This window comes from Salarias fasciatus, chromosome 2 (genome assembly GCF_902148845.1).
Source record: "Salarias fasciatus chromosome 2, fSalaFa1.1, whole genome shotgun sequence".
Taxonomy (NCBI): Eukaryota; Metazoa; Chordata; class Actinopteri; order Blenniiformes; family Blenniidae; genus Salarias; species Salarias fasciatus.
In genome coordinates this window covers 17,125,138-17,138,592 of record NC_043746.1, presented here as the reverse complement: position 1 = coordinate 17,138,592, position 13,455 = coordinate 17,125,138, and the positions used below count along the sequence as shown (strand labels likewise).

The 13,455-nt window shown below is 41.0% G+C and overlaps 2 protein-coding genes across 2 annotated transcripts; both read left to right on the top strand.

The window, feature by feature from the left end:
- Window positions 1-267: 267 nt before the first annotated feature.
- On the top strand, window positions 268-3,157 carry cdx4 (caudal type homeobox 4). The gene is made up of 3 exons (XM_030111121.1): window positions 268-706; window positions 2,030-2,175; window positions 2,915-3,157. Exons 1-3 carry the CDS (start codon window positions 271-273, stop codon window positions 3,149-3,151), a joined length of 819 nt encoding a protein of 272 aa, XP_029966981.1. The 5' UTR covers window positions 268-270; the 3' UTR covers window positions 3,152-3,157.
- A 1,991-nt stretch (window positions 3,158-5,148) lies between these two features.
- chic1 (cysteine-rich hydrophobic domain 1) lies at window positions 5,149-12,392 on the top strand. Its single transcript, XM_030115642.1, has 6 exons — window positions 5,149-5,294; window positions 7,930-7,984; window positions 8,921-9,076; window positions 9,433-9,489; window positions 9,973-10,032; window positions 10,485-12,392. The coding sequence occupies exons 1-6, from the start codon at window positions 5,149-5,151 to the stop codon at window positions 10,533-10,535; spliced, it is 525 nt and encodes a 174-aa protein (XP_029971502.1). The 3' UTR covers window positions 10,536-12,392.
- Window positions 12,393-13,455: the final 1,063 nt, after the last annotated feature.

Below are 13,455 nucleotides of genomic sequence, written 5' to 3'. Positions count from 1 at the left end.
TCTCATTTGGATGCAAATCGTCAAGAGCCGAGGAGTCGGCTGACGTCAAGCAGGCCGGAGTACACTTCCATCCTCTTGTCAACAGAGCCACATCATGTGAGGCTGGAGGACGCACGGGAACTATACGCCGCGTTTTGCTCTGGGAACCCCGTTTGGACTAAACAGCACAAGGATTGTTTTTACAGCCGAAGGGTCACAATGTCGCCTTAAGATAAGGCAACATCACCCCTCTGCTGTTTTAAACTATTACAAACTTTTTTTCTACAAATCATGTATGTGGGATACCTACTGGATAAAGAAAGTAGCATGTATCACCAAGGGCCAGTAAGAAGATCAAGCATCAATCTGCCTCCACAGAACTTTGTTTCTCCACCGCAGTACCCCGACTTTACCGGATATCATCATGTGCCAAACATGGATACACACCCACAGTCTGCAGGGAGTTGGGGACCTTCATATGGCACCCCACGGGAGGACTGGGGTGCATACAGTCTGGGACCCCCTAATGCTATTCCTGCGCCCATGAGTAATTCCCCGCCCGGACCGGTTCCCTACTGTTCATCTGAGTACAGTCATATGCATCCTCCAGGGTCTGCAGTCTTACAGCCGCCGCCGGATAATGTTAATGTTGCACAGCTTTCTTCGGAGAGAGAAAGGCGCAATTCATACCAGTGGATGAGTAAAACTGCTCAGTCATCTTCTACAGGTCAGTTCACCATCTTTAAACAATGCGCCGGCATTATGCTGTGTGAAAAGTGGAGCAGATGCTGTTGCGTTTTAGGGAGGAAAGGTTTTTTTGCGCGCCTTCGGGATTTTACGCACGTGTCGGCGGTTTAGTTTAATTGGAAATAAATATTCTTAACGCGGTTATTTTGCTAAAAAAATATTTTATAGTTTGTCTTAATAATAAAATACCAAACGTGAGTTGGACAGGAGTTTGAAAAAAGAGACAGGAGGTTGTCCTGGCCTTGTGTCACCCTGGGAATCGTTAAACCGATAATACATTTTAAAAACATCCCACAATGTTGTCAAAGAATTATGGATGGTTTTGCTTAAAAAATTATTACCAACCATGTTGAAATTTCATTAATGTTTGCAGTTAAAACGAACTGGATGTCATGTGTCCGCCCCACATCAAACCTCTGATGCGTAATAAGTTATGGTGGACTGAGGGTCAGCAGGTCATTCTACTGCTTTCTCTCCTGTGGTGGAAATTTTAAAAAGGTGCGAGGAATCGGCGCCAGGCGCAGTTGTGATGGTAATGCCATCAATCCTGGAGATGTGAGGTCGACTTCCCTGTTACATGTTTACTGTTTTGAGAGTTATCCGTCATACTGGCCTTTGCTTTCAACACCTCTTCACTTTGATATGCGCCATCCTCCCTTCCTCTCCGAGAAAGAACCGGAAAGAGCGACGCGTTTCCCAGCCAATATCTCAAGCGTAAGGGCAGCATGGTTTACGGCTGTGTAACAAATCAACTGTATTGGATTGCAGTTTTTTTCTATTCTTTTTTTTTCTTTGCAGAGCGCGTAAAAATTGGAAAAATAGAACCACAATTTCCCTAAATTGGAAATTAATTTCAAGCACTGTGAATAAACTACGAGGTTTACGTGTTTTTATTAGTTTTTTTTTTATTCAAACTTAACGAAAGTGGTCTTACAATAGGCCCGTAAAACCGTAAAAAACTCGAGACGCCTTCAATACATTTTACGCAGCGTAAATGGACTCGATCCCTTCCCTGTCTGCGTATTTTTGAGTTGGCTATTTACTTCTGACCGGTCAGTGGCGGATCTGTTTGAAATTCAGTGAACGACAGCTGTCATCAGAGCAACATCAAAAAGCTGCGTCTGCCTTATCAGTTGGAAGAAGGCGCAGACATGCGGGCTTCGGACGCGTCGAGATGCTCAGCCCAGATAGGCCCGTCCTGGCATGCAGTGTGTGCAAATCTTCCAGTTTAACCACCTGGCTGCTAACGCGAGGTCCTAAAGAGTCTTCATGTGCCTTTTCTTTTATTATTTCCCACCTTCAGGTAAAACAAGAACGAAGGAGAAATACAGGGTAGTCTACACAGACCATCAGAGGCTGGAGCTGGAGAAGGAGTTTCATTTCAACAGATACATCACCATCAGGAGGAAGTCCGAGCTGGCTGTCAACCTCGGATTGTCGGAAAGACAGGTAGATCCATGCCACAATTAAACAAAACATCACTTACACCTGTCTTAAGTCAAATGCAGTAAGATTAAGAAGTATTTAAAGGATATAACAGGTGTCAAATAGGTACTTGTCACCATATGCTTGTCAAAATCTCAAATAGCTGATGTGCAGGCTGTAAAATTAAGTCACAATTATCATGACTTTAAATATATACATGCAGGATGAATTTAGATTAATCTAGATTTTTGTTGTAACCTATAATTATCTAAACTAAAATTAATTAAATTCCACTCAAAGCACGTACCATTAGTTTGGGTTTAATTGATGCATATTTCGTGGATGATTTGTAAAAAAAAAAAACTTTTTAATATGTCAACATTTAATGTTCTTGTATATTAAAAGACAAGTTATTTTGTTGTCGTACATTTAGAAATAAACACAATTAGTATTTTCACTTTGATTTTGTTTGTCATTTAATTCATTTCAGTTCTCATTTTGTTGTAAAAAAAACAAAAAAAAAAAAAAACAAAAACCTTTGCTTCGTTCTGCTTTTAAATCCCAGTTTGATTTATTTCGTAAGGACATGATCAGGCATGAAATGAAGATTTAAAACGTTCCTACTGAGAGAGAGAGAGATGAAATAAAGATTTGGTTTTCCTCTTTCTAGCCGCTGTGCGTAAAAAGTGCATCATGGACGTTACATTCAGCATTCGGGGGTGTATTTATTCACTTTTCTTATTTGTTTTATGCCTCTATCCAGGTGAAAATCTGGTTTCAGAACCGCAGGGCGAAGGAGAGGAAGCTGATCAAGAAGAAGCTGGGTCAGTCGGACGGCAGCAGCGGCTCCGTGCACAGTGACCCGGGTTCAGTGAGTCCCCTGCCGGTGCCGACGGGCTCCCTCAGCCCCACAGACATCCACGGCTCTATGTATCCTCCACAGGGAATGAGCACCTTGCCATCAATCGGGAATATACAGCAAGTGACAGTGACTCAGTGAAACAGTTCTTCCTGTGGATCATCTCTCATAACTGAGCACTCCGACGCGCTGCCGGGACTCCTCACAGGCAGCCAGAGGACCTGGACTCACGTCCTGAAGCACAAAGCTGCAGATTTACCTACAAATATTGATTTAAAAAGATAGAATAGATATAATAACGTGAGGATTACAAAAAGACAAAAAATCTACGTGTTTCAAAGTTTTTTAAAAGTTTTAAACTGTTTGTGAGTTAATAAGATATAAATATCATTTGTTGTTTTTTGTTTGTTGTTTTTTTTTTTTGGATGTGATGAAGAGTGTGAATAAAAGGAGAATTCAGGGATAAACCAGTGAATGTTCGGACTGTTTGTAGCTTAGTCACACTGGATAAACCACTTCGACTTGACAAATCATTTTCTATGTTTGCTGCACGATTCTGGTGCAAAGTGAAGCTGTTGATGGTACAGATAATTTCATAGTGTAAATAAAATGCTTTTTGCAGAACGTATGTTATTTTTCTTTTTTCTCTCCTTTGCTGTGTTTTGAATGATTTGATTAGTTTTTGTGCAAATATATAGCCATACACATTTTGGAGCAATCATGCTGACTGAATACAGTTTTCTACCTTTGTCCTATCTCATTTTCATTTAATTGTTTGACTATAGTCTGTGACTTTTACAACAAAGGTGTTGAGATATTTCACAAAGTTAAACTCTCAGGGTTGTGCTTTTTCAATGCAATTTTGGTTACTTCTGATAATGAAAAATTCATGGTTTTCTAAAGGATCATCAGCACAGGCTTCTACTCCAAACAAGTTGTTGAGGCCTTCATTCTGCTCCTTTTCCATCTTGACGTGGAGATGTTATACAACCACATTTGCTTTGATTTGAATTGTAATTGTATTGCCATGCTTGAGCCTGTGACTTGCTTTGTAATTTCTTACTGAAGCACAAAAAGTGTCCAAAAGTTAAGATAGAAATGTGGAGCTTAACATTACATCAACTGTCCTAATTTTTCCACATATGATAAAGATGTGTTGGTATAATCAAGCATGCCCTAATTTCATTTAGGGCTGGTTGGTGTGTAATTACCTGATGTAAATCATCATTTGTCTAGACAGACTATATTTCAGGAAAAGGGACTCTTCCTTATGTTGACCTGTGTTCATGTCTGAATTGAAAAAAGTTCATTTATTCCCCTGACAGCATGTCTCACAGTGCACAAGAGCCAGTGTCAGAGGGGTCAGATATATAAAGCATATATTACTCACACAGACACAAAACACTCCAAATGAGGGAGACATCAATTCAGAGCAAAGACTCCTGAAGTGCCACAAATGTGACTGGAATTACATGAAATCAGATTTGATAACTGACAGAAAACAGAGAAACCCTAACTCACAACATGAATACAAAAACATAGATCTAGATGAATAAAAAAATACAGAAAAACACTGTTGAATAAAATACTGAATTAGTCATATAATCAAATTTAAATGTGAACGGGTAAAAAAAAATCAAAAATCAAACACCACAGCGATATATGAGATAATGTAGGATAAGATAATTTATTTGTCCCACAATGGGGACATTTGCATGGCTGTAGTAGCAGTAGAAAGTAACAAAAGAGTAGCAAAGGAAAATTATACAAATAATACATGACAAATCAGGTGCATGGAAAAAAACGCAGATCATAATATATAAACATGATAATAACAGTGAGATTATTCACATTCTTACATGATGAAATTTTATAAAAGACACTGTCCAAAAGTGGCTTGAAAAAAAAAAAACAAAAAACAAACCCAAAATCAAAAAAAGCTCAAATTTAACATTAAATTAATTGATTTTTATCTGGTATGCCCTACTGTTGTAACTCATCCAAACTGACGATTTTAATGGATTCTAATCGCATTTGCATTATTTCTAATCTGTTGAAAACTCAGCAGCCCCTCTGAGTGCGAACGACCAACGTGGGCGCGCTTTTAAACGGACGTGCGCGTCCCCGCCGCAGACGTCATGAGCGTCTTACTACCCAACATGGCGGACTTTGATACCATTTATGAGTTAGAAGACGAAGAGGATGAGCACGTAGTGAGCGAGGAGCACTTACCCAGATACTGCCCGGAGCCCGTGGTCATGCGAGGGGCCGGCCACATCACCGTGTAAGCAGAGCCGCGTCCGTCGCTCCTGTCTGTCCGCCCGTCGCTCTGTTATCCTCCGCCTCAGTTAGCTGTCGCTAGCCTGCGAGCTAACGCAAATCACAACAACTAACAGTTAGCCATATGTTTCCGCTTTATACCCGTTGTTACACCATAAACTCACCTTTACTGCTTTATATCCCCCGAACCAGCCTCACAGCCGGCGGCGCGCCGACTGATACCTGCGGCTGTCAAGTTTATGTGTTAACTAAATCTTTTCTCCTCCATCTTCATCATCCTCGTGTTTTGGCAAACTTTGTTGGAGCATATCATCGAGACCACCGACTTGATGCTTGACCTGGCGCAGTTTGATTTAGTTTACAATGAAAGGTCAGCCCCTTCACCACCCTAAAGCCGAGCAGATTCCCAGCGTGGCTCTAAATCATCGTTATCAGATCATCCTTCTGTCTTTTTCCTTTAACCTGACGAGTAGAGACGGCTTGAGCTGCTCTGAATCCAGATGAATCTGACATGTCAGCTTTAAAATGCAGCCTCAATGCCACAGATCACACAGGCTGCACAAGACAAATACACACTCTGCTATCTCTCTATAGACTTGTTTACATGGGCCCAGACCTGAATTTCAACAATCACAACGATTTCTGACCGAAGAAGATTCAGAGAAGCTTGTTTATGCATTTATAGGAGTAGGTTGGAGTATTGTACCAGTGTGTTTAAAGGTGTCAGTTAAAAAAATAAATAAATAAGCTACACACCTCCAGAGTCTTCACCAAGACAAAGAGGATGTGGAGTACAGAGCTTCAATCTCTGCACTGGCTGATCCAAAGGATCAACTTTAAAATCTTACTTCTTGTCTTGGGTCAAGGTACGAGTAGATATATGAAACATCCAGACCTCAGAGGTCCTCAGGAAGAGGTTTACGAGTTCCCAGAGCCAAACAAGGTTCTTTAGTTCCTCTGCTCCTCACCTGTGGAACAAACGTCCTGAACACCTGAGCACTGCTGCTTCTTTTAAATCAGGTCTTACAATACTATGATTTGCTCAGGATTCCAGTAAACAATAGATTTATCTTATTTTATGCCCTTTATTTTATTAAATGCTTTACTTAATTATGTTCCTGTTGATCTCTTTCTTGATTGCTTTGTTTTAATGTATACGTTTGGAAAGCCTTGTGTCTGGATGCCGGTATATGAATAAATTTGCCATACCTATTATAATACTATATAATATATAACACAGCTTCACCCCCCTCCCACGTGATGACGTGTACCCTCTAAACACAATCAGTTTGCACTGTTTGGCTAAACTTGTATTTTATTCATGGAAAATTAATGTTTTCATTGAAAGCAAAACATAGTGCAAGTGATTAAAAAAAAATGGAGCATTTCACATCCAGTTAGGCTGATCCATAACATCTCAATAACTTGCAGACTCCATAAAAAAGAACAAGGAATGGTTCATTGATCCAAGAAAAAAGACATCTGAATATTGTTTTAGATTCTGAATATCCAAGTTTTTATTGTGTGTAATGTCATGAAATGATCCAGAGAATCTGAAAAAAATCTCTGAGCAAATGACAAGGCCAAAGTAGCTCGCTGCTGCATGGAATCAGGGACATTTTCAGAAACCACAGTCTGTGTCCACTGACCAAACTGTATGATTCAAAGAAGAAGCTCGATGTGTGCTCACATTTGGTGCCCCATAAAACCGAATCTCCAGTGGACCCGGGTCTGTGGAGTCCCTCCAGTCCTGCCTCAGACAAGAAGTAAAATCAGTTTCTTCAATTTCCAAATATTTGCATTTTCAAAATGAAGAGATGCTACACAGTTGTAATGATGGCGTTGTTTTACAAGCTCATGATATCTGTTAACTTCAACATATGATAAATTTGTTTCCATTTCCCACTGAGATGTAAAGACTTGAGTTTTGTTTGTGACCTCTTCCAACTCTGTGTTAAAGGTTATGAAGACTGAAAGACTGACCATTCATGACAGTCCTCTCTCATGTTCTAAATCTTTTCTCTTTCAGTTTGAACTTCACTGGACATCTCAGTGAATGCAGTGTCAGTTAAAACCGAAACCCGGAAATTGTCACTTTTGTGTTGAATTCACTGCAAGAGAGCTGCCATGCTCTCTGTAAATTGCTTAAAATTGGTGCACATTTATCGAAATCATTATCAGCCAACAAAGTAAATCAAAGTCCAATTTTTTTCACGTGTATTCTAGATTTATATTGAATTTCTCTTTTGTGTCCAAATGTGTGTTGATTCAAAATACAAAATAAGTAGAAACATCAGTTAATGTTTCCATACAGTTTGTAAATTTGATGAATAATTAAACAAATGCATGATTAATTCTTGTTAACAGGAAATTACCGGTGAGCATTGTTGTGTTACTACTATGCATTTTTCAGTTTGTAGCATCCCTTGAAGAACCGAAAGCAAGGATAAATGTGTGTTTTTTTGTTTAATGTCTCTTTCCATGAATATCAGTTGAAAATCATACAGTGTGAGTGTTGGTTTGTGAGTCAGCTTCTGTTCTGCTTGTTTTTGCTCATATTGCAGTATGAAGACTTTTATTGTATGTTAGAAACCTTCTCATTTGCATACTAAATGTTTGCTCTGTGGTTCCATTTTCAGGTTTGGACTGAGCAACAGATTCGACACAGAGTTTCCCTCTGTTCTCACGGGAAAGGTACAGTTGCTCCCGAGTTTTCTTGCACTTCAGGCTTGCAGGCTGCTTTCTGTTCAAATCCAAGTGGGAAGAATTAAGCAATTAAAGGCGCAGCGATCCCCTTTGTTCCTTTGGGCCTTTAACGGCCCCAACTTCCCCAAACCGCCCCATTCAAACTTCCCCGAGCGGGTTTGATCTGATGGAGATGCATTATAAGTAACGCGGCACACCGCATAGAAAGGAGCCTGAATGTGCTGCTGTCCAGCTCTGTAAATGAGTAAGCCGTCCGTGGGGACGGGTTGGCGGGGACCCCAGTGTTCTGGATGGTCCAGCTCCAGGTGATAAAATAATGAAATGAAGCCTCTGCCCTAGACAAGAAAAGAAAGCTTCCTGGGTCGGACGCAGAAACACAAAAAGGCTGCAGGGGTAAGAGCGGGCCGAGGGAAGTGTGGGGCAATAAAAAGTACCTTCAGTATTGTGACCCAGGGTGACATGTGATGGATGAGGTCACAATTATGATGATTGAAGGGTGCAGATCAGGCCCTGCTGGGCTTTATTCTGAGGTCTTTGGCTGTTTGCAAAGAGACCTTTGCATCCTGTCATAAAAGATTACGACCCCGGTTTTATGGCGTACAGACTCACCGAGGAATGAGCATCCATTCAAGTTGTTTGGCCGACACTGCCACAGGCGCTGAGCTTATCTCTCCTTTGACTCCCTCTTTGCCTTGAACAGTCTGGCGCTCGGTTAGCAAGTCGGGGGCCATCGTATTTAGAGAGCTCATCCCAGGACAACGTCTGCAGATATCTACCTGTTGGTTTTCCCAAAGTCTTTGATCTTTGAGCTCGGGTTTCTTTCCACCAATCAAGTTGAAAAAAGCATTTAAAGCGTTTCTCGATCTCGACTATTCCCTCATCATTAAAGCAACCACTTTTCGTGTCCATGCTTTCTCATTTTAGGTAGCACCAGAGGAATTCAAAACCAGCATCGGCAGAGTGAACGCGTGCTTGAAGAAGAACCTGCCTGTGAATGTGAAATGGCTCCTCTGCGGCTGCCTGTGCTGCTGCTGTACAGTCGGCTGTAGCCTGTGGCCCGTTATTTGCCTCAACAAGAGAGTAAGTCTCAGACCTCCCCGGTTCGACTCTCCCTTACATCAGCGCTGATTGCTCAGGGGCTGTTATAGCAATTCAGCTGCATTGATCTGGGTGTAGGGGGTAATAGCTACTCGTGTTCAATTAGTGGCTCTGTGTAAAAATGATGCATTGCGCAGTGCAGCTCCTCTCCAGCTCAAGGGTGTGTCGTTTAAAAGTGGGGTTACCCTCTCAGAATTGCTGGCAAGAAAGTGGAAATTACTGGCTGGTAAATTGCGAGTCCAGTCCATAAATCCTCACACTGTTGCATTTTACTGATACCTGTTAAAAATCTGCTCTTTCCCCGCCTGCATTAATGCATTTGTTTTCTCCTCCTAAAGACAAGACGCTCCATTCAGAAGCTTTTAGAATGGGAAAATAACCGACTATACCACAAGGTGAGACAGATGCCAGCCCCAACCCCAGCACCTGTGTGGAAGTGTTTAATTGTCTGTGTCAGTGCGAGTGTAAGCTGAGTACGGCCGTGATGGATCACGGCCATTTATCTGTTTCTTAACCTCTCTCACCCGCCGCACCGGGCCCTCAGAGCCGTTTGAGTCAGATCTGGTGCACGAGGCTCTGAGAGGATCACGGGGTCAGCCGTAAAAGACTATGTTAATTTTGTTTTGTCTCGCAGCAACAAATTACAGCTAGTAGCTGTGCAAAGGTATAAAGGAAGCTCTTCAGGGTGTCTGGCCACAGTTTGACCCCAGCCAGACCAGACAGTCCTGCTCTCAAAGTCCCCTGACACTGAAGGCAGATTTCAGACAGACCTGCCTGTGTGTGTGCGCGTGCATGTGTGTGTGTGTGTGTGTGTGTGTGTGTGTCGGTTTAAAGTTGAAAGAGATGTTGCCTCATTGTGTCTTCTCTTCTCTCATCAGCTGGGCCTACACTGGAAACTCAGTAAAAGAAAATGTGAAAGCAGTAATATGATGGAATATGTAAGTGGATGGATAAATCACGTTGTTGCTGTGGAACATGTTGGTTTATTTCTACTGCTGAATAATCTCCACGTTATCCTCCCCGCCGAAAGATCAGCCGTTTAATCTGGAACCAGTGAAAGATTAGATCAATGCTTTACCAGCACCAAAGTAATCATCTTGTGAATTAATCTTCTAAATCTTTTAAATGTCTCAACTGAAAAAACTAAACAGCCAAAGTGTTACAAATAGTTCTTCAAATAATTAATTAATAAGCAGACTTTTAAATTTCTTTCTTCAACAAATGAAATGTTCAAATAGCCTCATTAAATTTTCTGTAGTTACTATTTAACTTTGCCACTTTTCTCATCTGATCAGAACAATTAAAAAAAAAAATCTGTGAGGTAATATTTGGTGTTTCTGCTGTTGTGTGCTCTGAAATGCTGACAGCTGTTGTGTTTCTCTCCCTGCAGGTGATTCTTATAGAATTCTTACCCAAATATCCTATATTTCGACCGGACTGAGCGGGCTGGCGGCGGACTGGACACGTGGCCCTTGACTCTTCTCCTCAGTGCCTTGTATATAATACAGTATGTTGTGATGAGGGTCTGCACTGGCGTCTCCCATCTGACGGCCCCGTACATCTCCCTGTACCTTGTACATTACAATTTGCGACACTGTCACTTTGCTTTAGAGCAGATTTTGCACATTTTCCCCGACGGAACTAGACCTTGTCCCCTTTGTTGCACTCTTTTTTTCTTTTTTTTTTTTTTGGTTACATATTTGAAAAAGCAAGTGAAAACTCGAAAAGTGCATTTACCCCAAAGAACCATCAGCCTGTCTCCCGTAGATTATCTCAGTAATCCCTCGCAAAGAATGTGATGCCTCCACCTTCCGTAACTACCCTTGCCTTATGTATGGTTTGAAAAAGAAATAACTCCTCGTGTGACGGGCGGAGGGAGACTCGGGGCGATTCGACAAGTCTGTGCGTTTAACATGCGATTTGTTGGGTCTCCACTTCTTTGCAGGCAGATGGGATGGTTGGATTTGCCTAACGTACAGTGTACGTCCACCCTGTGTTTGACCTTTAACCCCCTCTGTACATGGGAACTAGCTAGTAAAAGACCTTGACCTGTAAATACCATGTTAGAATAAGCTGTACAGTGGTCTACCATTGTTTACATAAAGTTACTTAGTTCTTTAGTTTTTCTTTTGCCAATATATTGCTGTACCATAGTTTTGACTAATGAAAGATGTCTATGTACCTTTCTAGTTTATATGGACCTGTTTACCTTGTTAAGCCATATAGTGACTATGTACCTGATGCCAGAGTTAGGACCGATTATTGCACTCGAGCCCAGGCGAACGTCAGGATATCAGACTCGTCCTGGACATTCATCCGGTGACGACAGCGGTTCACGTTACACGGTGGTCTTTGCCAATGAAGATGATGCTCAGTGATTCGTCATCTGTTAAAAAAAAAAGACTGGAGATGGTTGGAAGATTATTATCTCTATACTTCCACTCATGTTTTTGTTCAGTTTATCCCGACTTTGCATTGATTTTGTAGTTTTATACTTCTCCCCCGTGCTGTGTTCGAGGTCCTCCCGATGTGTTAGGGAACACATGTATCTCCAGTCCACGGTGTGTCAAGCAGACGGCTCCTTCGTTTCAACCCTCCTCTCCAGTGTTGCTGTTATTTTCCTGGATCTTAGTCAACAGACTGCTGCATTGCGTTGCATTAGAGTGCCTCTGGAGTAGTTGCAGATTCAGGGGAGAGCAGACTGAAATCTGTGCTCCTCTTCTGAGGAGACTTCAAATCCTCCTCCCAGCATTGTCCCTGTTACAATTCCTGTACATGTCTGTCATGAAGACCTAATCCCTGCGGACAGAGAAAATAAACATGTTGATTTTGAGCGCTGCGCCTCTTCTCTGCCCTCTGAAACCACCCCGCGCGTATCTGGTGTCACGCGTGACGAACGGCGTGTCATCTCAGTGAAAACGGATCAGGGCCGACCTCCGCCGAGGCGCTCCGCTGTTTGTCATGTTTAACAAGGTGTTGAATCGTTAACTTTAACAAGACAGCCTGCAATTACTCAACACATTTGTAAAACTGGCTTGTTACTATAACCCGCCGCTACTTCCTTAATGCTGCACACACCAGCGGTCAGGGAGCAGGAGACACGACACACACGGCTCTACAGTAGCTCATTTCACTACAAGACCCCCCCCTGCAGCCCCCCCCCTTAAAGCCCTGGAGTGGAGGCTTCACTTCAGGGTGGTTTATTTTATGGTCCTTTGTTTTGCTGTTTTCACATCCACTGTCTGCCTCAGTGGAAGTTTTGAGGAAGTCTTCACAGCTGCAGTCGTTGAATCCTTTTTGACCACTACCATGTGCGTACATTGAAAATGGTCTTTCTTATTGCTGAAGGCTTTGAAACTGCACAAGGATGGATAATTGAATGGGAATCTCTTGAAATGTGGTGTAAACACACACATTTCACTATTCCAGGTTACATTTACATTTAAAAGCTATACTAATAAATTATACTGAGTGTATATTTGAAAATAAATATTGTCACTTTGTAGTGGTTTTCTTCTGTATAGCGCTCATATTCACCGTAGTGTTAATGCTATAATAAGAAATACTACAGAAGTACTTGGTCATATGTGGCACAATTATTACCATTCTCTTTGTTCAGTTGTATTTCTACTAAATTTAAATTGTAAGTTTAGAAGAAAATATAAATACATGCTCAACTTACCAATTTTGTACAAGCTCTATATAAAAAAAGGAAAACTCAATTTGCACTTTATTTTGATTACTAAGGAGTCTTTACTTCAATTACAAGTTGTGATATGAGCCACAAAAAGACTTAACTATGACATTTATCCGTTTTTGTGATTACAAAGCGTTAAGATGGTTATTCAAAAGGATTTTTGAGACGCTGTAGTTTGAACTTTGTGATTGTAATTTTAAAATCTACAGAAAAATAATTTATATTTATATAGATGCCATTTCAGACAGAAATGAAGCAAATCTGCTCAAAACCATTTATAATTCTCCAATGTGAATATGTGCTGCTAAAATTACTTTACATTTCTATTTCATGATACAGTCAGACGGAAAACTTTGAGCACAGTCTTCACAGAAAATGATCACAGTGAAATGTCATTCATTTTCTAATAAAATCTCAGTATTGGGATGTTTTCCAGATAAAAACCCTTAGTGTAGCAATATTGAGTTGTATGAAAATAAATCAAATGTTAAAAACAGACTGTGCAAAAATGTGGGTAAATTTGGATCTTCAAATTGTACATATTCTGTTAATCCAATAAGCTTCGCTTCACTACTGTGTCCATCAGATATTTATTAACCCAAAATGATGTTGATAAAAACACCCAATCATTTATAAAAGAAACTAGTGATAATTTGAGTGTGTG